The 26,526-nt window shown below is 46.3% G+C and overlaps 1 protein-coding gene across 6 annotated transcripts in view; it reads left to right on the plus strand.

Annotated features, from left to right (window-relative positions):
• The first annotated feature begins 3,070 nt into the window (after nt 1–3,070).
• Nucleotides 3,071–26,526, plus strand: part of LOC112588053 (uncharacterized) — a 35,828-nt gene continuing 12,372 nt past the window's right edge. For 3 of the 6 annotated variants that reach the window (XM_025304121.1, XM_025304119.1, XM_025304123.1), the window contains exon 1: nt 22,452–22,906. Coding sequence is in view for 1 of the 6 variants with exons in the window: in XM_025304118.1 (XP_025159903.1) it covers nt 3,096–3,298; nt 19,101–19,286 (389 nt within the window). In the remaining 5 variants the exon portion in view is untranslated. Of the gene's footprint in view, nt 3,299–19,100; nt 19,287–22,451; nt 22,971–26,526 lie in introns of those variants that run through there. The other 3 variants (XM_025304120.1, XM_025304122.1, XM_025304118.1) reach the window with 2 other exon arrangements.

Below are 26,526 nucleotides of genomic sequence, written 5' to 3' on the forward strand. Positions count from 1 at the left end.
TCTTAGCGAGAGATGGATAAACGCGAATGGATGATGCAAAGTATCGTGATGTTCGGGACTTTAAGCAGCTTCTAAATTTTGGTACGTTGTTACGTACTTTCGGCACAATACTCGAAGGAGATAAGCATGAATATTTTTGTTGGGAACAAACTTCATGTGACTTAACAGTTTCTACAAGAAACGACTTGTAATAAATCCTTCATTACATAGAAAGTATAGATCGATATGCAAAGTATTTTTAAACGTGGACATATCTCTTTTAGCCCGACATTTATCCGTCTTAATATATAATTCCACGAATGACGAAAAGCAGCACGGTGTAGTATTTTAGGAATCATTATATACCGCTTCGACACAGTGATCCTTCTTTCTTTCTCCTCTGACTCATCGCAGTTCCTCTCGCGTCTCATTGTGCGTGGATTTAATTTCAAAGCGTATTACGGAGTAGGGATGCCGATTTTTTTTCAAATAGATCGATTTAAAGATCGATTTGAATCACGAAGAAAAAAAATCGGTTTGTAAAGATTCAAATCGATTTCAGTAAATCGATTTGAATGATCGGTATGCGTGTAAAGTGAACCACTCATTAAAATATACTATCTGTCAAATTTCTACACTCTAAAGCAGACCTCGTGTAATTCATATAAAGTTTAATATGAATTAAAGAAATTAAACAGATGGTACTCTTTTGGTTGTGTTGTGTATGGCCACAACAAAATAGAAAAAGATCTTTAAATCTTTGTGCTAAGGATTTAATTAGTTTGATTAAACATCAATCAAGGGTTTTTAAACGTTATTAAATAAGAAATCACGTTTACTATTATATGCATATACATATGTATATAATATATACTATCATATGGAGGGAGTGGCTGTGATTGGTTCCGCGGCGCGTTCCGTTCCGCTGAAAATTTTCGCCCATGGGACATCGGCCTAAAGGCAACGTAATGTGCATTTGTACAGCCATTAAGTGAGTTCAAATATTACAACTAAAAAGAATTAAGAAAAAAAAACTATATTACTATGGTAGAAACTGAAGAAAATATCGTGTTGGCGATTTTCAGAATTTACAGATCGATCCTTCAGAATGGATTCCAGTTCCAGAGAATCGATCTTTTAGGCTTCGATTAATCGATTTTCGATTAAATCGATTAAAAATCGGCATCCCTATTACGAAGATTAATTCGATTTGTGTCGGACCCGATTTTTGTCATTTTTGCCAGGCGCTCATTTTCAATTCCCGCCAAATTCAATTTTAACTCGCGCGTAGCCGAGCGATGCAGGTCGCGCTCTATCGAGCCTGCCCATCGCGCCTCTTCCGCTCGCATCACGCTCGATCATAAGTTCTCGCGGCATTTTTTCGTCACGCTCCGATCGCTGGTCTATCTTCCGGCTGCAACCTGTCTCGCGGCATCTCCGCGCGCCGATCGCGCGCCAACATCGTCGTGGATGTTCCTAGATATTCCCGACGCGAGCGAGCGAACACCGAACGCCGTTTAACCGGATCAAACGCGATAATGATCTCACCGTGAGATAAGTAGCCGGCCATTAGAAGAAAAGACTCGCGTGGGCGAATGACGGTGTGGAGATAAGTGTCCGGGAGTGACACATCGTCTCTCAGGAATGTAACAGTATATTCGTGAGGCTGCGACTTTGACCGTCTCATTAAAAGTGGTTATTCTACGGTACGTGAGATTCCACGCGGATGACGCGCATGTCGAGCGAGACGAAGCGACGTTGTCCCCCCCTTTTGTTGAGACATTGAATACTTTGTTCACAATTTAGATTATTTAACTCTTTCACTGCTGAAGTAACTTCCCTTGAGAAAATTATTAAAATATTTGGTAGTCCTACGTATTTTGGATCCCCGCAAAGCCGGGATTTGCAACATTCAAAATGGCGGACCCACTATGGCGATTACAACGTACAAAATTAATGAAAATTCCAATTATTATTAAATAATGACCAGGTCGTAATAAGAACATATGATTCTAGACGATGGAACTCGATCGAGCTGGAAAAAATTTATGTGGGAAAATGTTCAATACCGCATATTTATGCTTACTAGAGATTAAACGTTCATTCTTGAGTAAAATAATATTGATAGTATGGATAAGATAGTATGAATAAGTGATACAGAATGAAAAAACTAGGAAAATAGAGCTAAAAAGTGCAGAAAAATCAAATTTCGGCTGTTTTTGTAGAAATATTCTTTTATAAAAAAAAAAATCTAACCTGCCAAAAAATACTGAAAAAAATATATGATTTTGTACAACATCAGAAAAATATTTGGTGAAAATTTCAGACCTCTACATTCAATGCTCTCCGAGGAATCGATTTTTCCCTAAAAAAAAAAACATTTTTTTTTCAACTTTGATTTGTTATAAATAATCACAAATGAATAATTGGGTATAAAAACCTATCGGAGTATGTTGAACAACTGAATAGTTATTCAGTTATCTGGAAAACTCAAATCCGCGATTAGTTGTTCAACAAAATTATGTGATCTACAACGCAAAATTGAATCAGGAAAAGGTGAGAAGTATATTTCCCACCAACAGTGAAAGGGTTAAGAGCTCACCGAATGCGTAAATTCTCGCTCGCACGGCGCGCGACTGTGAGACAACGGGTCGCCGCATTTCCGATCAGTCCCCGGCATTTTAGCAACAAAATCGTACGCGTACGCCTTGGACGGTTATCGCGCTATGGCGATATTACGTGACGATAAGATTACGACGTGATTGCGAACGCCTCGAGACGGTAGCGCGATAATGCACGAGCGCGCAGAGACGTTCGATTAGGCTGCTCGCGCGGCGATCCTTGGTGCAGCGCGACTGCGCGTGTAATTTTCTTACATACAAGGCACGCGAGAGAGAGGGACAAAGTGCTAAAACGTGAACGTCGATCGCGTCTTTTTTAGCGGGTCGGCTCGCGTACCGTCGCCGGTGAGATCATCGCGGTTCTTTAATACGCGTGTGATTACGTATGTCGGTTTTGTAAGCGCGCGCGTGACTCTCGTGTAAATCGCGACGAGTGCCGTTAAAAAGGCGAATCGCGGCCCGCGTGATGGTGAATATCGAAGAACGCGGTAAAGAATGCGCGGTAAGAACGCCGCGCTCCCTAATCCTCGCCTTTTTATCCCTTTTACGCAACGTCGAATCCGTCCTTTTCTCCGTAATTTGACGAGCAAGAAGGACGCAAGGATCATTCAAGAAAAAATCGCGGTCTTTCCACCTGAGATACGTGACGAAGTCACGCGTGGAGTGAAAGCTACTTTGATATCTGAGAATCTCTTGATGTAAGTTTTAATTAACCTCAAAGAGTGTTTGTGCGACATGAAATTATCAGGGTCTGGGGGGAGGGGGGGAATACTCGACACATCAACCGAGGCGAATTCAATTATTACATAATTTTAGGTTGAAAGTTTGTTTTTTCTCGCTATTTTCTCGCAACGCTTGAATTAAACTTTCCATAAAATCAGAATATGACTGAAACTATAAATATCTGAATAATTTTAGAATCTTTGGTGTTGGGGTCTAAAATTACCCGAAGATAAAATTATGTGGCATGTATTGAAATTGTAATTTGAGAAAGTTCAAATTTAAAGTTGTAGCATCTTAAGCTCGTTCCTGTAGAAGAGATCACGAAGAGCCTAATTCCCTAATTTGTGCTTGAATTGTTATTTCTCCACGATGAACGACGATTATACATATCGCAAAATTCCCAACAAAATGCCGAGCAAATGATTTCTCAAAAAGAAAAAAATATATATATACATATATATACACACGTCAAAAGCGCTCTCAGAAGAGTCAGAAAAACTCGACACTCTTGTTCGATTCCAACAGCGCGATAATTTTCGAACGTGTCTATCCCCGCAGCATTTCGCGCTCGGAAACAAAAACATCGAAGGAGGCGAGAGAAGGAAGGAGAGCGTTATCACAAAATATACATCTCTATATTTGTTTTTATCGAATCGTCAATCGCGAAACACCTGCGGCTCTCGCAATCGATTCGCGCAAACGACCTCGTGGGCGAGACGCCAGATGCCGGCACTCGCGCGGTCGCGGGTTTCTCTCGTGGTGGCTCGACCGCGGCAGGTCGTCGCGTAGGAGCGCCTGCGCCGGCAGTGGCGTCGTGTGTTGGTGCACGCATACATCCGGTGCCGCTCGAGGCACACCACCCGCGCATTTTTCCTCCCTCTCTCTTACGGTCTCTTCGTTGAACATCCACCCGCTCACCCCGGCTCGGTTCCGTCCTTAGCGCGACGACGTTTAAACACGCGCACGCACACACGCGCGCCCCCGCTCCCACCCGAGCTTTTTCTCTCTCGCTCTCTCTCTCTCTCGCTCTCTCTCTCTCTCTCTCTCTCGTTCTCTCTCTCTCTCTCTCTCTCGCTCTCTCTCTCTCTCTCTCTCTCTCTCTCTCTCTCTCTCTCTCTCTCTCTCTCTCTCTCTCTTGCTCTCTCGCTCTCTCTCTCTCTCGCTCTGCCAATCATCGAGCCGGGATAAGCGAGGACCGCGGAGGAACGGGAGAGAGCGCAGCAACGGAGTTAAGACAAGACGTCAGTACGCTCGTGCCCTCCCGACGAGCACGGACTCGCGTCGGCCGCCGACCTTCCCCGCGAGGCCGGGCCCTTCCACAGCAGCATCGACCCACCACGAGAGAGAGAAAGAGATCGATCGATCGTCCCGACCGGCGGCCGGCCCCGTGAATTAGAGACAACGCCACGAGCGCGTGCGACCTCCACCAGGTAAACTGTGTTTCGCCGACGCCGCCGTTTGCTCTTCGTCCGCGAGTTCGATTTCGCGATCGATTGGCAATCGCCAGCGAACCCGTCATCTCGGAGACGACATCGATCGGACGCGCCGTGCTCGATCTCTTGGTGCCGCCGGTGCGTGCACACGACAGGGTGTTCGGGAAAGGTGCGTATACGCCCAGTGCCGTGTGGTTCTTCTTCGGCTCTTCTCCCAGACGAGTTTGGGGCACGTTGGAATTCGGGAAGGGTGCTTGAGAAATCATCCTCTCTCTTTGTCTCTCTCTCCCTCTCTCTCTCTCTCTCTCTCTCTCTCTCTCTCTCTCTCTCTCTCTCGATAGGATAGGATAGGAATCTCTCGAGGAACCTCAGGTAGATCCCTTCCTTAAGAATCCGAGGAGAGATCGACGACCTGGGCTTGGTAACGATAATTATTGAATGTAACGTCGATTTGTCATCTTGCTCGAGAACTCGCAGGGTCGTCGCGATTTGTCATCTTTCTCAAGTTGGTCGAGTCGCACGTGATTACCGATGGAAATGACGCGAAGTTGTTTTGGAAGGAAAAAATTAGACTTGCAAATAGCAAGCGGAGAGTCGTGTGACGAGGGTACCATTCGTCTTGAATCGCTTGTATCATCGATTATCAGACACCTTGTGCAACGGGACGGTGTTGTAATGCCAAAGAATTGTGAATAACACAGCCGGTTTCCTCCCGGCAAATAAAGAAGCCCCGAGCTGAGAAAGCTCGGATATTATTAGCGTTGTTGACTACGTGAATCGTGCATTGTCTATAGCATTTACGGATGAAGAGATGGTTTACATAGTTCGCACGTATATACATAGACAATCGTTATTCACTCGTAAACGTTCGACATTGACCAAGCCTTTCGACACTTGTTACTTCTTGCCGCTTGAAATTGTGTCGATCGCAAACAAGCGCGTTTATTATTATTCATCGGCAGGATTTGCATACGCAACGCGTTCTTTCGAAACATCTGTCTCACCTCCAGAGAGGAGACAGCTGCATCCTCTGAATTTTTACAATTTCCTGGCTCTTGTCGTTAGACACCGGCCGTAAAAATTGATAATACGGGGAACATTTCAGCGATGCAAATTTATTATCTTGCGACTTGCGAACACAGCGTACCTCTCGCAGCGTATCGCGTTCGAGATGTCGAAGGAGCTGATAACTGCAATGTACGAATGATCCGCTCCGCCAATGATGTACGCGACATTGGAGACGAATATTTTATTCAAGTGCAAGACACAAAAAGCGGCTCGCCCTGTATATTCTCGATCGCACCGGCTCGAGTCGGCGGGAGAGGGAGAGGGAGAGAGAGAGAGAGAGAGAGAGCGAGAGCGAGCTGTTGCCGATCGAATCGTGTCGCCGACGAGTCTGTCCCTAATAGCAGACTCGCATCGATCTTGCAGGAAGATTGCGAAAGGGACAGGCTACCGGTGTTATCCGCAGGGGTGGATGGCAGCGGAAAACACCGGTGGTGGTGAATGAGCAATCACCCTCACGAACGGACGGTTACTCGCGACTCACTAATGAATCGGACAAAAGTACCGTTCGTTCGACGAGGGACGCGAACGTCACGAAAATCCCAGACTTCCCGCACGATTTTATCGCGTAAAAATCCGCCCCGATTGGCGCTCTTCTATCGATTTTCGGTAAAACCGGCAATCTACGCGTAAACTCTCTCGAGAATAAGCCGCCGCATAAGTTCGCAGAAACTGATTAAGGGTCTCAGGTCTCGTATTGATCGTATTCGAGGTTGACTCTGAATCCTTGGACTAATCCTTAGGTAGGATTAGTCCAAGCAGGCCTGACAGCTTGTCCGGCGCGACTGTCCGCCGTCCACGGCGCCAGCTGACGAGATACGTCGATCTCAATAATGTTGAACGATTTTCACCGTTCACGGCACGCAGGATGTGTGCCTCGCGTTAAAGCGGAGCACACGCGTCCGTCGTCCTGCGGGATCGATGTCGCCCCGGCGGACAATAGCCAGCAACGAAAGATCGATACGCGCGAGCTACAAGTATCTCTGATAGCTCGTTACGGCGTGCCGGTATTATCAGTGCCGTCGCTACCGGTGAGAAAGGACACGCGGGAAAGAGAGGACGCGCAGATTCCGCCTGGTCGTCATAGTAACGGGCCATCTTGACACACACTGCAGCCATTCTCTCGTCGCCGTTCCTCCGCAAACGTGACGCGAGCGCGCGGCCGCTCGAAAAATAGACTCTCGTCAGCCCTTCAGTCGCTGAACCGAACTTTTCCGTGTTCCTTTTCTGGCAGAAACCCGTCTTCGGCAACTCGGCCGAGAGCCGCACAGTGGCTCGTATTGTCTCGCACCGCACGCATTTAGCTCGTCAACTTAAACGCGAGACTGTCCGGTTTCCGCGTCGCGTCGCGTCGCGTCGCGCTCGCTTCAAAACCGCCACCACTGCCCCGCGCTCCGAAGGTGACTCTTCCGTTTCTCGTGACGCTCCCCTTGAATAAGGTTGCATTTTACGACGAGTCCGAGTGTGTTCACCTCTGCGCCCGAAAAGAGCCCCGTGGCGATGTCATTGAGTTTCTGATGAAACTCGAGGGACGCTGCGACTGCGCCTTTTTTGCCTTTCAAATTTGACCCTTTGTTGCACGTTTTTTCTGATGGATATAATTTTAATGAATATAATTTATGAAACTTGTTATTCGGGGGATTTTCAAGGTCGCTGATGAATACAAATTCGGTGTGAAAAATATGAAATTTTAAATGGCGGATCCAACAGGGCGGACGAAATTTTTAAAATCGGCCTTCGAAAATTCGCTGGAAATTTGTTATTTAAGGTATTAAAGGTTTCCGAGGTTGCTAATTGCAAATTCGTTACCGAATTCGTTCGAAATACCAGAGCAATGACGGATATATACGACACCGGTCAGGTTGCCCGCTTCTCAAGCACAGTCAGCTTGTTTCATTTTTATAATTATGTTCGCCATATGAGATCCTCCAAAATGCTCCCGAGTAACAAGTCTCAAGCGAATCCGACTGATTTTGAAAATTCCATCCGCCATCTGGAATTTTATATTTTTCACACCGGATTTGTATTCGGAGACTCCAAAAACCTCCCCAGATAATGATTTTGAAGTATACGTTATTACTTAAAATTACATGTAAATGAATTTATTCTCTAAAAACGACAATTTCATTCAGTATATGCTTATTAGTTACTTATTTTGAAATGACTCTAAAAGTTGATATATTACTTAGAGGAACATTTTAGTAGTCCACCAACAACACCAAATATGCTAATGAAATATGTGAAAAATTTAAATTATTGGGAAAACAAGCTTGGATGATAGATGGCACTCTGGGAGGAACACTATGCAGCAAAGGGTTAAATCCAAAGCACCCTGCTTTGGAAATTACTTTGGAAACTGGAAGCCACAGAGCTGCCCTAGTGGCGCCGTTTTCGAGTCGAGTTTTTTAAGCACAATTTTAGGCAGCACACCTTTAGGCAGTGTTGCGAGAACCTTGGCGTGCAAGAGATTGGAATCTGGAATCGTAAAACTGCGATCGCGCCTTTACGCTAGTTACTGACGTCTGACGGTTAGTTAGATCTGTCGTCGCGACCGGCTGCAATCTCGCCTTAACGAACTCGTTAATTGACAATTCGTTAATTTGGCGTCGCTGTCGGGAATCGCGTCTCAGCTGAACGCGAACGCGGAAGACACGTCACCGTTAATCTGAAATGTCAGACCGGATGGCGGACCGTTAATTCGCGAGTCGTTAGTAATATGACGCGACGATACAACCTATTGGCTTAAAATATGTCATAGCGCGATAAAACGAGATGCAAATCGCGACGGTTGTATGTTCGAAGGAGAAAAAGCCTTTTATCGACCGTCCGTGTCCTCGCACGCGGGAAGCACGCGCGATTAGTCCGCGGCGGCGCGGCGTTTCCGTGCGTCGTCTCGCGTCACAACACAGCGCAGGTATTAAACGTGAAACAATTGTACCTTTAAACACGCGCCCTTACACGTAGCGTCTCGACAATGTCGAGACCTAACCTAATTCCCCTCGGCTGCGCGATGTATTTTTCTGCGCTGGGAAAAGAAAAATGTTTGATGCTTGCTTGTCAGCAGAGAACAGCCCAGCGACGCAAGTCGGGTGTGGCCAGGAAATTCATTCTTGTAGTTAAATTCTACTGTAGCGTTATTGGTATAACTTTATATATGTATTGCTCTGTATGTACATTGTTACTATTGCTTTTTTGTTAGGAAGAATATTGTCGACAGCAGAAGCGATTAGAATAAAATCAACAATATTTTTCTTTTAGTGCGCAAAGTGGATCGCGAATGAAAACTGTATAATCCCGTCCCGTAGAAAGAAATCATTTTCCAGCTGCGCGTAGCGCCCAGCTCGCGAATAGAAATTATCGTCCTTCTCTTTCTCCCCTTCCTCTTGCCCTTCTCTCTTTTCCTAATTATTAGAAAAAACGGCTCTCCTGGAGATTCCACGGGTATCGCGTGTCACGTCAAGTAGAGATGCGCGACTCGATAAAATATTTGTTCAAGTTTTACGCGCGGCTGTCGTAAAAGCGCGCAACTGGAGCGATCTAATTCGAGTTCGTGGCGAGAAATACGTGAGGCCGGAAGGAGAGGAAAACGTCGCGGGGAAAATTGATAGCGCTCGATACTCGCCGATTGCGCATCCGCCAGCAATTTTTCGCTCGGCGGACAGCGCTAGCGTGACGATTCAAAATTGACGATTAATAACGATTCTCTAACGATCTCACGCGTCGCTCTTAGTCTCAGCTGGTTCTTCCGTTCTTCTCTGGACGCTCCGAAATCCCCGATCCTGTTTTTAACAATAAAATCTTCGCGCTAATGTGAAATTAATGTCGGCCGGTGCGCACACTTCGCTCTCTTCGCGCGGCTTTTCCACTGCCGGACTTATTTATATCGCGACTTCTGTTTACCAGGCTTTTCCGTCTCGTACTCTTCTTATCGATTCTCACTGAATACGATTTTCATAGAAAACAGAGAATTCCAACTTTCTGACGCGAGTGCGTGCATATATTTAGAATGGCGCGTGTGGCTTATCGTTCCGCAACCTTGCGGCGAGTAGGAGCTCGCATTTATTAAATTCAAGCATCGCACCACTCGGAGAGAATTAGAATGCGTTCTGTCGAGAGCGGGATTGTAATTAATGACATTGAATTAATCTCGTCGCGCAATCTTGTTCGCGCTGCGAACGTTCCTTTTCAGTGTTCGTTGAAGCGTACTTTTGTATCGCGTCGTATCGAAAATGCTCGCTCGACGGCGGCGCAGCATTAATATTTGCAATTCGATCAAAGTACATCGAAATAGTCTCGTCGAGTCGTTTAAAACATTGACGCTTTGTTGTTGAATCACTATACATCCGGGCGAAAGAAAAATCACTTATATTTCATATCGCTTCTTTCCTAGGATCTTACAAAGAATCTTAAAGGAATCGATGTCTCGACATCGAAACGATCAATATGCCCCGACTTGGTCTTCGATACATGCGGAAAATCCGACGAATCGAACAGACGTTTCTTCTCGGAAAGATGGAAGTTTTGAAGAGAGGATAAATTGTTCTGTTTTTCAATCGCATACGAGGTTCGATCAAAAAGTAACGAGAATTTTTAATTTTCTCGAAAAGTATTTAACCGTTTGAGTCCCAAGCAGCGCGATCGCGCTGTTCAGATTTTATGTCGAGAAAACCCAGTACATTTCGATCATTGTGGACAACTGACGGTGCGTTACCGATTGTCGAAGTCGCACGCTCAGATTTACTGAAGCAAGTATATCACACCGATCCTTTTAATGTAAATAGTACATTTTATAATAGGTAGAATAATACTATAATAATGCAATAATACATTACAAAATAAAAATTTTTATTTCATTGTTATCTTCTCAATAATTTTTATCGAACAAAACTTGAAATATTTATAAATTTACAGTACGCATATGTAATAATACAGATGTATTTTATAAAATAACGAATTACAAATTAACAATATTTTTGTGTTATGAACAAATAATTTAAATGGAGAGTAACAATTATAATTTGTAACATCGGTGTTTATCAAAACATGTTGGATGGATTCCTTTTGCTTCGTTGCTCCGTTGCTTCGTCTAATCATTTTGAAACACACAATTATTAACAATGAGAAACACTTACGCAAGAATACGTCCGATCGCTTTGCAAACTACAATAAATGTGACAGAGCGATGAGAAAAAGACGAGAATCGCGTTACCTAACAAATACAAGAAGCGGTATTGGTCCGATTGGGATTCATCGATGTAAAATAAACAAAGCGCTATCGCGCTGCTTGGTATTTCTCGACCTAAAATAAAACAAGCGCTATCGCGCTGCTTGGGTCTTTTCATACTCATTTATAGAAAGCGCGGTTGCGCTGTTTGGGATTCTTCGACAGTGTTTTTTCAATACCCCCTGGAACTCAAACGGTTAATTAATCTTCAATGTTTATCCCATCTCCTTCAAAGTAATTCCCATGTGATATTATATACTTGTGCCAACGTAGTTTCCAGTTTGAAAAACATTAGTGGAACGCCTCTATAGCTTACGTCTTGAGCTGGATCTGCGATTTCGCCTTTATCTCATCTATTGTTGAAAAACGTTGTCCTTTGAGTGTCCTGTTGAATTTGGGAAATAGGAAAAAGTCACAAGGGGCCATGTCTGGACAATAAGGTAGTCGCGGCATCACAACGGTGTTGTGTTTCGCCAAGAACTGTTGGACAAGCAAAGCGATATGCTCTCTGATCCGACATTTCGCCACACAAAAAATCGCCAAACACACACTAAGCGTCGCAGCTACTTGAAAATGAACACGTACGTCACTGCTAGTGCTCGCATCAACGCACAAAACAAGAATCAACTGAATAGACAAGATACAGCGCGCGCAATTTCAAAATTCTCGTTACTTTTTGATCAAACCTCATAGATTAAATTGCAAAACACATAGATCGCGATTTCGAAGATGGGATAATTTGTTCTGTTTTTCAACCGCGAATAGATCTCGCGAAAGAAATTATTCTACATCCACGAGTGCAGCCTACGAAAGGTATTCCTCTCGTACGTTTTCAATTTGCCAGATAATCCGTACGTATAAGAGGACATCCAATCTCGAATACCCGAGTGTTTGCCGCGAAGAAAGAGTCTCTCGTCGAGAAAACCGACGGCTCGGGGATGCTCGCGATTCCGCCCGGAATAGCATCGGAGAAAATAAAACGGGTCGTCCGATCCGACCGTGAGTCGAGACATCGTCGATTAGGACGATGATGTCACGGGCTCAAGGCCTGAATCGCGCTCGCGAGGTGTTTAACTGCCCGATGACGTCAGAACTGATGTTGCTGCTGCTGCTGCTGCTGCTGCTGCTGCGCGTAACAACAATCGCGCGCATGTCCGCGCGCGGTGATTATGCAAACTATCTTTAAGTAAATATTAGCTGAATTACGCAGCGGTAATCGTCTAATAGGAGGTAAAGATCCAAAATTCAAGGCTCTTACGGCTCGGGAATGTCAATTCCGAGATTCCGAGAATATTCCAGCCATTTCTCTAAACTTTGTAGACGCTTGTAGAGGTAAAACAATAGAGGTAAAATATTTCTATGTAAATACGACACGGATTTTCAAACGCCTGTGATCTTACTTTTGAATTTAAATCTTTATCGAATAATCTTAATAACGACGACCTCTCACCTCTCACTATTTCGCGAAATCGACGTAAAAGTCGACTTAACAGCGCAATGTTACAATCAGACTCGAATGGAAATGTCCAAAGCGCAAGATTCCATAAAATCATCGCTGATTTCATATTACTCGATTACAATCTTGATAGATGCTTGTAACCTCGCGTGCCTCACGCTCACCCTGATTTCCCTATTGAAAGATTCGACCTCGAATTCCAGGTCTCCTCGAGGATCCTCGAGGGATTTTAGACACCCAATGCAATTTAAGATATCCAGTCGTGAAAGGTTTAAATCCCCGTAACCCGAGGATTCTGATCTCCGGTCCTTATCACCCGGGCGCGGATTCTTGTTTATCTTATCGAGCTCGCTCCCCCCCCCCCCCTCTCTCTCTCTCTCTCTCTCTCTCTCTCTCTCTCTCTTCCAGTGCAGGTCGTCAAAGATCGTAACGCATCGCGACAGCTCGATCGAGAGACGCACATTCCGCGGATAACTCGTCGCATTTTCCTCGCACGTTAAGAGAGACCCGTGAAGGGCTGAGAATCGGACGTTATCGACGCGCGGAATCGATTCCATGGCCGGCGACCGGTGAGGAGTGAGGAACCGGTTCCGTCGTGCCTCCCTATTCGATCCGTCCGCGTTTTCGGACCCGTCCCGGCCTCTCGTCTCCTCGTCTCTCCTCTCGATCCTCTCCGCTCGTTTTGGTCGATTACACGACCGGCAGGATGTTGCGCAAGATCATGACTCCCTCGACGCGCGTTCCAGCCGCGTCGAGTCCGCGTTCGCTCTCGAGAGTGACGATCGTTCTCCCTTTTTCGGAGGATCGACGAGCCCCGACTGGCCGGCCGGCCGCTCTCGCGACCTACATCGACCGGTGGAGTTACGGTACGCACATTTGTGTGCTTTCTGAATATGTACGAAAGACATGACTCTGCACCGTTAAGCGCGACCGAGAGTATCCCCGATTAAAACGCGATTAACGACGTTCGAAACGCTTTTCCGATAGAGACGAGTAAAATATCGCGACCTGCGCGACGACGGTGCTACGCTTCGTCGTCTCGATATCTTCGGCGAGGTGAGAAATTTGATTCCACCACGATAGGAAATAGGCGATTTAATCGAATGGCTCGATGAGATAATGAATTGCCGCCTCGTCGCGTTGACCCCTGAGCTGATTTCCGTTGATTGTACGAAAGCGATGATTCGATCACCAAAAGTACGCGGCTCTCTATCGAATTCTATTTTTCGAGTGCAATTAATTACATTTTCTACGTAACTCCGTAGCGTCGATCGTCAACGTGTTAACGTGAAATCGTACGAGAGGTTAACTTCTCAACGTAGTATCCCCCCGCCCCCCCCTCCAGTATTGCCCCCGAAACTGCGCGACTGCGCCTCGTCCACGTGTAATTCGACTGCCGAGATACCGAACGAAATGTTCGCCAAACTTTCCACGGCAGAAATGAGCTGTAATGAAAAAGTATAAAAAGTGCTACGTCACTTCTGGAAGTACGCCAACCGTGGGCACTTTCGCCTCGCTGCGAGACGATTCAATCTTTCTCTCTCTCTCTCTCTCTCTCCCCCTAACGCGCGCCGCACAATTATTAACGTTGAAACGCTCTCGAGGATAATCGTGGAAGACGCCGCGCGACTTAAGCCGCGATTTCACGACAGGTAACAATGCACCTGTCGGAGTTGCGATTGAATCGGCTTCGCGCGACTGGCGACTGCCGGTGGACGAAGGTTAACACTCTCGACAAACCGAACATCAAGTAGCTTATCGTTTTCTCAAGCGCGCGTGATTGCCACACGGCGCGGCGCGGCGGCCTATTTATCGCGTAAAATAAATACATCGTTATTCTATTCGCGGCCGAACGCACGAATAGCAGTTTTTATCGACGGCTGACTCATCGCGCAGCGCGGAACACTCCGCCGTCGGAATTTTATCGTTCCGCTCGCGCGGCCGTCGCGCGAACGACGAGGACGATAAAATTGTTGTATCGCCCGCGTGCCCGCGTGAAAATCCGCCATCGTTACGGTTTCGCTGTTGTGACTATTGAGAACATGATTACATTAAAATCAACAATTATCCGCCTTCGGACGGTAAGGATGGCTTTCGACAAGAACGGTGACGGTATTTCGTCGAACGATCTCATCGAGTGCGGAAACCGACAAGCGGCCCATCGCGACCATCATTATTAATGTCGTCGATATCAATGAAAATATGGAATATCGTCCGAAATCTTTGATTGGCAATTCCATTTTCACGCAATTTGGCCCGCCGTTGCCATCCCATCAGAGCATCGTGTTCCCAAGACATCAGTCTCGTTTACAAACCTCCCGAAATGCGCAGATTCGAGAATCTATTTTTACTTCTGCCGTAATGCCGACGCTGCTAATACACTCATAACGTTGTTCTCGCCGTAAGTGCACTTATATCCTCGAGTATCCCTATAACGCTCCTCGAGGTCCATATACGCTCTCCCCGTGGGGTGTCTGCCGAAGAGGACGATATTACAGCCCTCGTTGTCCAACCCCTTGAAGGAACAGCCAATTTCTCTACTCGAGATCGTTTTCCACATGCTTCTCCCTCGTCGCGTCCTCTCCTCTCGAAGCCGATGATGATATGAGGTCCTGAGGATATCCATCACGATGCGAATCGAATTTTCGCGAACGCGCAACGTACGACGATAGATGGATGCGCTTATATGCAGCGCATCTCGGATCCATCAGCCGCGAATAGGTGTTGACGCAAAGGTGACGTAACGCTGTCAAAAGGTAAGGGAAGATAACGAGCGAGAAACTGACGTACGACTGACATTTCGGTAAAAGTAGTCGTCTCTTTCGCTCTTTTTAGCTACGTTTAATTATTTGTACTGAAAGCCGGGAAGAGAGCAGCAAAAAGAGAGAAAGAGAAAGAGAGCCTGCCAAGGTTAATTCATAACATCTGTAAGGACACTCCGTAGCTGTGGATATATTCCTTGCTTGATATTTGCAGCGTTTTATCCTTCGACCATCTATTTCCTTAAACGACGTTCCCGGCGTTTAGGCGCGAGACATCCGCCCATGGGAGACGCTCGTTGTAATTGCATCGGCTCGCTCATGCAAGTTTCATAGAGGTGTCAGCAGCGAACGAAAATACATTGCGGGTGCGTCGCGGTGCGGTACCTAACCGTTTCGATGCTTGCGTCGTCCTACATTGCGCATAAATTTCTTATCGATTTCCACACGCGCCGTCACCCGCAGTGAGGCCAGATGACGTTTTTTGGTTGGAAATTCTCTAGAGACCTGAATTTCCAACCGATCATCGATACACTAATGGATGAGGTTGATTCTGAATAAATTCCAAAGAGATCTGTCTAGCCGAAATTTTGAAAATCAGGGTTCATTATCAGGGTTCATGGGTTTAGGGTTTGTCTGAAAAGTTTATCGTTTAAAATACAGTGTCTTGGGTTCGAGCCTATGGGTACTAAGTAAGCGAGACCCCAGAACTTAGAATCACCTTTATTTGGGGCTCTTAATATATACGGCTTCGTACATCCACGAGCTAAAAAGTTCTCGGATTGATAGATTCCTATCATTGATGAGCTTAAGACTCAAAATCACTCGATTTTGTGCTTAACGGGTCTATATTTGATGTTTTTTGTATTTTGGGTTAATGGGTTTCTGATTCAAGATCGATCAATCTCGAGGTGTCTGTTGATTGGTTTTATAGTTTCAATCCGCTGAATACGCTATTAGATACAAATAAGTGTCGAATAAGTGAGTATTTCACAAGTTTCTCGCGTTTAACGATAATTTTTCCTCTTTTGGTAGCTAGTAATTCGAGAAAAAAAAATTTTTCTTTTTTAATTTTGGCAAGACAGATCTCTTCGGAATTTATTCAGGATCAACGGATTATCGGTTGGTGTCGATGATCGGTTGGAAATTCAGGTCTCTAGGTCTCTAGAGAATTTTAAACCAAAGAACGTCATCTGGGCCCACTGTGCGCCGTGTCAATTTTGGCGAGTATTTCTTCTTGTTGCTTGATGGAGATCGCTTCGAAGGATCGAATAGGTCGAATGAATGAGATTAAAATGAAATTAACGCGCATGTAAATGGCCCTTTTGAGCATTTACAGTCTCTTGTAGTTGTAGTTTACGAGGAATTTGAAATACACTTTACACAGATAAATTAAGATCTCAAGCTCAAATCTTTAAATTTCTTTTTTCTCGATCCTTCTAAATGCTTTTAAAGTCTTGTATATTTCCACGTTTTTCACCCTTTTTATATATTCACTATCTTTTAATTCGCCCCCTTTATGGAAATCATGGACGCGAGTCGTTCATCTTACCGGTGCAAATAGATGGAAGTACACTTTAGAGATTACCAGCGATTCCAGGAAGAGAGTTGTTGTCCGGCGATTGTTCATTGGGTAAATTACGCGCGCGCTAGGAGTGGCTATTTTTGAGATTCATAACAAAGCCACCGCGCTTCGATATATGTGCACCGAATAATATAGTTGGCAATCCGTGTTGTCCCCATCGATGACAGTGTGCGCATTGGCGAGCTGCCACTTGTGCAACATGTGTACGTGGCGGGATTTCCGCAAAAATGAAAACGGACGATGGTAAATTCTGGAATGGAAACAACAAAGTTCTCTCGCAGGTTATACGTCGTTTCTCTCCCTCTCCCTCTCCTTCTCTCTCTCCTTCTCCATTCTCGTTTCCGATGTCGCTCGATTAATCCGGTCACGCGTATGAAATTGATTCGACGACCGAAACAACGATACTCTTCACTCCCACGTAAGAAGATATTGTCCGCAAAAATGGACATTGCACGCGAGAGAAGGTCAAGTTTCGTCTTCGTGGATCGCAGCGATTGAGTCAATGGGGTTAATTTTCGTAATTATTATGAATTAAAGTCCTCATTCACGCACGTTGTAAACACATAACATTCGGAGAGACGAAATAAGACGAAGTAAGAACGTGCGAATTGAGGGAATTTCCGTTAATATTTTGCAAAGTTGCTTCAGCGACGAGGGTCGCCCGAGGGATACGGCGATGCGCGCCAGTGAATTATAAAGAAAAATATTCGAAAAAGATCAGACACAACCCGTGTGTATGTGCACATGTACACTCACAATCGATGTATTGAAATTAGAACAACCGGTGTGCCACTCTGCCAGCATGCGAGAACGAACCTCTTTTGTATCTCAACACGTGACATTTCCCTCGTCTTTTCATTCATATCGCGAGGTGACATTTCTCGTTTTAGTTTCAAGGTACCGAGACGAAGAGAGCGAGACATTTTTACGGTTTTAATTTCCTCTCAACTCAGTCAGTTTTCTTACTCATTTTCTTGTTGACTAACGTCACACCTTTTTACGACGTACGTTCAAAGTCAAAAAGGAATTTAAGAATGCAGCGACTGTTTTCATGAGAAAAATTTGTAGGACAAAAGTTATACGAAGCGAGTAGACTTTTGCACTGAATAAAAAGTCGTTGACAAATACGCAAGACATACATTTGGTGCAAAATTTTTCGAACATGTTTTGCGATACATTCGCAATATATTTTGGCAACGACGAAGTTGAGGGTAAAAACCGACTCTTCCGGCTGTACGCGGCCCGGGCCAAATCCTTTCGTTCCGGTGCATCTCGCGCGCGTTGCAACGCAATCTGCCGACGATCTCAGTCCACCGACGCCGCTGCACAACGACGCGTGACGTGAATGACGTCGTCGGAAAGTTATGTAAGCGGCAAACGAGCAATCAGACGACCGACTTGAATTTCGTCGCCCGCGGCGCGCTCAGGACACTGCCATCGAGCTTAAGATAGAACCGGAGCGTATCGTCCTCGACTGGAAATTTGCCGCACTAACGGAAAAATATAAACTTAATAAAAACATTACGTAATTTTTAATCGTTTGCTTTTCCAAAATAGCGCGTTAGCTCGCAGAGATTTTTCCACCTCGGACACACGATAAACCCTTCCTCGCGCATGTGCGTTATTTTTTTATACAACGAATTGTTTATTAAACTTTTATCGATTGTACACGGAAAGCACACAGTAGTTGTTAAAAATTAGCCAGACACCAACGGTAATCCTTCAGACAGTCAGTGAGAGATAAAGTCGTACATGTGCGTGCGCGCGTACACCGCGGGCGTTTTTCGAGAAGGGGTGCGCTACTTGCCGGCAGGACACGCGAGGAGGCGTGACGACAAAAGCGGAAGTTAAATCGTTAAATCGTTCGCCCCGCTCGTTTTTTCTTTTTTTTTTTTCGCGTAACGGACGGAAATTCACCTTTCGCTCGATTATCCGAAATCCCCGAGTGAGTTCTCCGAATATAAAGGCGACCGTTGAACAGTATCTTTTCTTTTCAACGCAAGGACAATTTACTTGAAAATTACACAATTACCGTACCTAATCAATATCCGTCTTCGTTTTACAATTTCCACAATATATTGATAATTAAAAATATTGTTACTGTGTGTGATACTTTGCTTGTTATGGTTGTTATCTTTAATAATTCTACTGAGAGAGTTGTTCAATACAATCATACACACACACACACACACACACACTCTTACGATGCACAAGTATATTTTTATACTAACAGAATGTCTTCTTGTTGCTTTCAGCGAAGGTAGAGAAAAAGTACGCGTCTCGTTGTTAGGTCCACAACCGTCGCCGGCGACGCCCGGAGTCCTCTTGCTGGAACCCATCACGCACTCGGCAGCACATCCGATAGACATGGCCAGCAATCCTGCGGAACTTTTGACCACGCACACCGAGCACACTACGCCCTCCTATCATGCGCAGATAAGGTAGGATTCGCAATTTTATTACAACGAACGCCTTTATCCCCTACCTGCCTTTCTTCTCATCCTACGACGAGTAGAGATAGATTTAATTAATCGAACATCGAACGATATATCGCCCTTTAAGTGACAATTTAGTAAATTGTTAGAAGATAAGCGAGAAGAAAATCATTGGGGGTCATGGGAAAATCGTTAAGGAACGAAAGATACTTGCGAAGGAAAGAGTTCCTGCGTCGCTCTTATCGCAATGAATTTTCCGGTCCAGCCTTCTTTGCCTCTCGCAAGCTTGCGCCTTGTAACTCGCTTTGTAGAGCAAAAAAAGAGAGAAAGATAGCGAGAACAGTCAAAGGATGAGAAACACTGTCCCCGGAATAATTAGCCTCCTGCGCACGATTCGCGCGACCCTTGACGGTCTTAATGGGCCGGAAGTGACGTTCCTTTCTCTCTCGGGCCCCGCACCTCTCCCCTTTGTGTCTCCGTCGCCTGGTACCGCGCTACCAAACTGTTTACGACGGTTATCCGCGGTTACAGCCTGTTCGTGGTACAGTGTAACCTTTATGCCAGAGAGCTCAGTCCTGTCCGACGCGTTATTGCTATTACGACACCATGGCCCCCCCACACACACACACACACGTGAATTTACGCCGCGCGTAAATTTACCCGCGGTTTCCGCTCTCGGAAAAACACAATATTAGCTGATAAACAATGAGGATATAGTGGCTCCATGGACCGTCCGCGCACCAACTGCGCGCGTCTACCTCTTCAGAAAGCCGCAAACTGCAAACAATGTACATGTATTGCTGCATGTATTATATCATATATAGTCGCGCACGGCGAACGGATCACTCGTACCGCGAAATTCACTCTTAACTTCGAGCTGAATTTTGCAAACTGTGTCGAATCTTTATCCGCCTTTAGACACTGCGGACTTTGTGACTATCGAATTTTTTTACGCGCTGTAATAACTGATTTACGATTATATATCTATTTTTATTGGCTGTCGCGTGAAATACACCGAGTAGTAAAAGTATAACGCGTCGACTGTAAAGAGGACAATTTATTATCTATGGTTCCGCGAATTCGAGCGTGCAAGTGTCATAAAGACGCTCTTCTCTTTTTACTTCACTCCCCCACTCCATTAACGAAATGCCGGGCCCCGAAGGGCTAAAGTAGACTCAGTTTACGATACGACAAAGGGACAAAGATGCGCGATGTGAAAGCGCGCGCAGAAACAGTGGTTCGCGATGGTCGATGATCCGTCACACGTACACAGACATCATACATACGCAACACGCACCTGTGTGTATGCATATTTGCACATTTTACGATTTCGCGATGCCGCTCGTAAATAGAATTCGGGCAGCACGCGAGCGTCTAAAACTGAAATCGGTCGCAGTCTGTTTACCCTCGCAGCCCCGGCCGCGAGTCGACCTGGGGTGTAATAAACCCTGCGTTGAGCCAACTCTAAGAACTTTGGTCGGTGACAAATTGATTTTGACATTCAATAGGCTGAGAGTGAATTGTCGTCTCGACTTTAACTTTCCTCCCAATTTTTATCGGCATTATATTTTTATTTAATCTTAATTTTTATTTCATCGCTTTTTAAATCTCTTTCTCTCCCTCCTCCTCCTCCTCCTCCTCCTCCTCCTCCTCCTCCTCCTCCTCCCGTCTTCTCTTTCCCCCCTTGTTCCTGTCTCTTTTAATCAGTTTTTAATCAATTCTTTTTAATCAGTTGTGAATAAATTTAATTTTATCGATTCGAAATCTTGAATATATTATTATTAGGTCAAATTATATCGGTACTTCGCGTAACGCGCGAGCTTCGCGAGACGAGTTTCTCACGTGCGAGTTTGCCGATCGCGATAACGCGGTTATCGTCCGTCGCGTTGCATCCTGGAGGATCCTCGCGTCCTTATGTAATTCCTTATGTAATTCGTCCGCCGGCAAAATGGTTGCCTCGAAGAGGAAGCGAGTCAACGACGAGGAGAGAGAAAACCGGTCGAGCCTTCTATCGCGGTGGCGATGACTTTTTCCTACGCGATTTCGCGATTCACCTAAGCTACGCTCGATCGGTTGCACGACTATGCACTCGGAATGTACAGGCATTGTTACTTAGCGGGACGTTACGTAAACTCGCGCATCTATCGCGCGAGGTTTCTGCTAATTGCTTGCGCAAACGGCCAAGTGCTGCGCCGTAACGGAATCCTTCCGCATGGAAATCGCTCAAATAAAATTCTTCGAGGATCTAGTATCACGTGTATGTGAATTGCAAATTGCATATCCCCCGTAAATTTAAGATCGAACACCATCCATTATGGATCCATGGATTAATTCCGGCTGCTGTTGCTCGTCTTTTCACCTCACACTGACCTGTTGGACACTTCGCTCGGGGTCGGGTCGGTCGCGGAAAAGCTGCGCGTGCGAATTTCGCAGTAATGTCGGAAGTGGGAACACGTAGGAAAATATAATATCATAAATACCAGTTTGGAAAGGTTCTCTTCTCTAAACTTCACCGTTCGCTTCCCGAAGTAACTCTCATCCGGATCGAACCGGATGGGCCCGCAAGAGGCTCGAGCGAGGAAAGAAGGAGCGGTGGAAGAAGAATCTATCGGGTCGGATCGCGGAGGAAAAATCGACCTCGTGAAATCGTGGCAGCGCGCACGTAGCTGTTCAGCACCCTGTATATCCAGGATGCACCCACCCACCCACCCACTCGCCCATTGCCCCAGCCAGGCGTCCTATCGCGCACATATACACATACACATGTATATACATACATCTGCCACCTACACATCGCGGTCGCGCTATCCATTCATACACGCGTACACACCTGCGCGACTATATCCCCCCTGCGTACAATCGTATCCGACGAACGCGAGCTCAAGTTAGCTGCACCACCACCGAAGGCTCGACGAATCGCGGACATCAGCAGCGCCGGTACCGCCACTGCCGCCACCGCCACCGCCACCGTCGCCGTCGCCGTCGCCGTCGCCGTCGCCGTCGCCGTGGTCGCTGCGCTCCTGTGCGCGCGAGTATACTAGAAGAGCGTAGAAGAGAGGTGAGGCGAGGCGAGGCGAAGAGCGAAGAGGAGAGCGGAGAGAAGAGAGGAGAGCGACGATGGAGGACGGGAGAGATCGATATAGCGTGGGTGGATGTGCAGAGGTGCGGTAAGGCCGCCGCCACCAGTCGTGCTGTCGGCTGCATCGACGAACAATCGCGCGCTCTCTCTCTCTCTCTCTCTCTCTCTCTCGTCGATCTTTTTCTCTCTCTTTCTTTTTTCTCTCCTTCTCTCTGTTTCCTTTTCCCCCCTCTCACCTCCCTTTTATATCTCTCGCTCTCCCAGTGTACTCACTCTGTGTATCTCTTCGCGCTCACTCTCCCATTCTCCCTCGCCTTTACCCTCCTTGTCCTTCATGTCCCTCCGCCGCGTTAAATGCAGCCGACTGCGTAGCGTTAATCCTCGGGATCGCTCGCCAATGACGCGGTGATAACGCCGCGACACGGCGCCGATAAGAGACGGTGTGACACGGTGACACAGTGAAGGAGAGCGGTGTGCGGTGTTATACTTCGCGGCGGATTCGCGTCGATCGCGATCGGTCGGGATCGCAAGGCTCGAGATCGGATCAGTGAGTTGCAGGAAGAGGAGAGAGTCGACGAGGAGGATCATCCTCGAGATTCGTCCGGTTCCGCGTTCGTTTCACTTCCGCGAGCTCCGTCTCCGTCTCTCTCTCTCTCTCTCTCTCTCTCTCTCTCTCTCTCTCTCTCTCTCTCTCTCTCTCTCTCTCTCGCTCTCTCTCTCTCTTTCTCTCTCTCTCGCTCTCTCTCTCTCTCGTTTTCTCTCGCTCTCTCGCCTCTTTCTCTCGACCCAGCGCACGTGCGTGCGCAAGGATGCGTGCCACGCGCGATATTCCTCCGGGGCTGGGATATCCTGCCGCTGCCGCCGCCGCCGCCGCCGCCGCTGTGACTCGCGATCCCAATGGCCGCGCGAATCCCGGTCGCAATCTGCGGCGCAAAACGCGCGCCCCAGCTTCGCGACGACCGGACGGACGCGAGTGCAGTGCTCAAGAAAGATCGCAGCTTTTTCGTTATTTCAACGTTACTTCGTCCATTATCGAGCCCGAGGATTTTGCCGAGAGAGTCGTCGAGAGGGTCTCGCGCGAGGAAAAATAGAAATAATAATTCACAATGCCGATAAAGGAAACTCCAAACACGTTAATCACTCGTTAATCACTCTTGGATTTTTCTACATTCCGCGTTTCTTGATATCTTATTTTTCTCGCGAAAGATTTCTCTCTTTCTCGACGAAGTGCGCGCTTTTTCTCTCGCGCGATATTATTCTACGCGAGAATTAATTCAGGCCGTGAGAGAACGGATACAATATTTTACGTTGCGAAAATGTCGGAAAACGTATATAGAGGAAATATCGCGCGCACGAATCAAGCTCCCTCGCGGAGAAAAAAGAAAATAATGAAGCACTGTGGTTATCGACTTTTCCGCGTAACTATCTCGCTTCCGTGTATATGTTTCCAGCGGTCTATAATACGTCCATACAATGCAGGTTCTTTTCCCTTCCTCGGCTACATTATATGAATTTCGTTGTTCCCTCGCGCCAATTGACTCGTAACTCGTAGTTTGAATGTTCCAACTTTTCGTGCTCTTGCACGTCGAATCGAACGTCGAATATATTCTCCATAATCGTATTCCGAATTAGCACGACTCTAGGTTATTCATTTATGACGTGTGTCTTTGCGTCACGCATTTTGCACGCTTTCTTCGTCATCCAGCTCGTCTAACCGAAACCAGTGCAGATTCAACGTATAATAAAAATATGGTTTCGTGTTAAAAACAGATTTTGCAACAACAGACCTTGGAGATTATCCACTTAGGTCGCTCCTGTATCGAAGTCTTCGACTTACGAAAACGATCTTATTATTAATAAATGGTCAACGCCTGATCAATTCTTCTTTAACCCGAAAGTTAGGCAGCTTTTGCGGACGCGCGTTCAGTTTCGTGTCGTGGAAGCAGACTCGCGAGATGGAATTCGGGGTGATCCGAATGTGTCCGACTCGGAACGCGGTGCGTGCCAAAGATAGCGACCAGAGGAACGACGACTTCGTCGGGAACCGTGACCTGCCTTAGAAAAGTTCAGGACCGTACGAGACGAACTCGTTATAATTATCTAATATCTGTCTGGAATCGTGTAAAATTACGCGAACCGACCTTTCACTGCGCCGAACAGAATTATTAATCGATCCAATAACACCTCAATCGACGATTGACACAGCGAGCAAGCGTGCATTTAGCTTCGTTGAAACGTTTTACAAGATGACTCGGACACGGTTCGAAAGATCCGAGCTCAATCCGAAACACTTGAAACATAACTTTACTTTACTTTAAAGCGGCACACTCGCAATGATTACACTCGCAATTGAGATTTCTCAAGATTGCTTTAATTATATACTTGGAAGGAGTGTGAAGCGCGTGATTTATCATATTTGCATTCGGGACAAGTGTCCCGTATCGTGGAAGGCAGAAAATCCATTTACAAGGGCGTGTCGCGTGAAACGACGCAACGAGAGACGCACCGAGATGCATCTTGTACAGGCGAACGGGTAGACGGTGATCATAGTGTGAATTTTTCAGCAGGTTTCTCCTCTCTCTCTCTCTCTCTCTCTCCCTCTCCCTCTCTCTCGTCTCATCTCGTCCGAGAAAAACATGCCTTACCGCGAACACGATAATAATAACTCTTCCTTGTAGACGCGCGCGTGTTTCAGCGCTTCCACCGACTCACGTTAATACAAAATAAAAGAATTAGAAAATGCTATTAATATCTTTATGAGCGACCCCCCCGTGTCCGACCTCTCGCGGATTGCACGCGATGTAACAAACTTCGAAACTGTTTCTGAGCAAGTAACTTGAATCGTCTAAAAAATTCACCTCGAAATCAATTAGCTCGCGTCTTGGGAGACGCAAGATGGAAGTGAGGATAAACGAGTAAACGACAAGTCTGCGATCTTCACCTCGAGTCCTCATTACATATAAATGAAATTTTACGTGAATTAAGCTCGGGCCAAGCCCAAGCGACATTTTCGATGTCGCAAGCGAAGCGAAGTGACGTAGCGAGAGTTTTAACGACCGGTCGAATGACACGTCATGACATAATTTTTGCCCTCGCACTCTCACACGACCTCCTCCTCATCTGAATGACGCTCGCCCTCCGCCTCGTTGAACTCCATTAAACTCCTTCACGGGAAATTCGGTCGCGCAGGTCCTCGTATCACCGTCAATTACCAATTATGCGTGAATAAACGCGAGTAGTAAACGTCGTTAAGTGGATTATTGTGACTTCAGCGACGGCCGTAAACGACGACATTGCGCGTCCAACGTCGAATTCGCGTCGCTGAATTGCGCAATCGCGCAAGAGTTCTTTCCGTCGAAGATTATAGCGAGAAAAGATAAAACGAGAAAAGACACGCGCGCAATATCATTAAAACTGAGTTAGCTTTACACTCGGGATTTTTTTACAATATTCTGGAATTATTTTACAATATATTCCTCGACCGAGGTTGATCCCCGAGGATTACTTGTCGGAACGGAGAAGAAGAGACTCGATCGATCTTTAATCCGCGCATCTTTGGTCTCTGACACCACGGAGACCTTCTTTTTTTTAACGTCGAATATCCCACGAAACAATTTCACGCACGACAAAGTGATCGAGTTGCGCCACGACCGAACATGGCGCTCCAGATATCTCGTAATCGGGAGCTAATTGAGTTTTGCACCCATCCCTCCCACTCTCCCACCTGGAGCGGCGGAGAGCTTGGTCCAGGTGCATGAAGCGGTCCACGCAGCCGCACACTGTGTGATGAATCCTCGCGGCGGCGAGGACGACATGCGGCGCAAACTCACGCACCCCTGAGCTGCGTGACCTTATATACCCAGTGGTCCATATACGGTACGGGTCGCAAAACTGGGTCGTGCTGTAACGCGTTCGCATCTTGCTGCCGTGATTTTCCTCCTTTCCTCGAGAAAATCGCTTCCCTCGTTCAATGGACTGACAAGCTTGCGAGCTCCAGTCGAGATTAGAACACTGACGGGAGGAATCGAGGCTGAAGATATGCGCATTGTAAATAAAAGGACGTAACGCAGGTTATGAACAGGTCGTGTCGGTCGCGTTCCTTGAATAATATCGTGTATACGGTGATTGGCAAAATTTTCGAATCTCCGGAATTTTATAAAAATGAAG

The sequence above is a fragment of the Harpegnathos saltator genome, unplaced genomic scaffold (assembly GCF_003227715.2).
Source record: "Harpegnathos saltator strain DR-91 unplaced genomic scaffold, Hsal_v8.6 scaffold59, whole genome shotgun sequence".
Taxonomy (NCBI): Eukaryota; Metazoa; Arthropoda; class Insecta; order Hymenoptera; family Formicidae; genus Harpegnathos; species Harpegnathos saltator.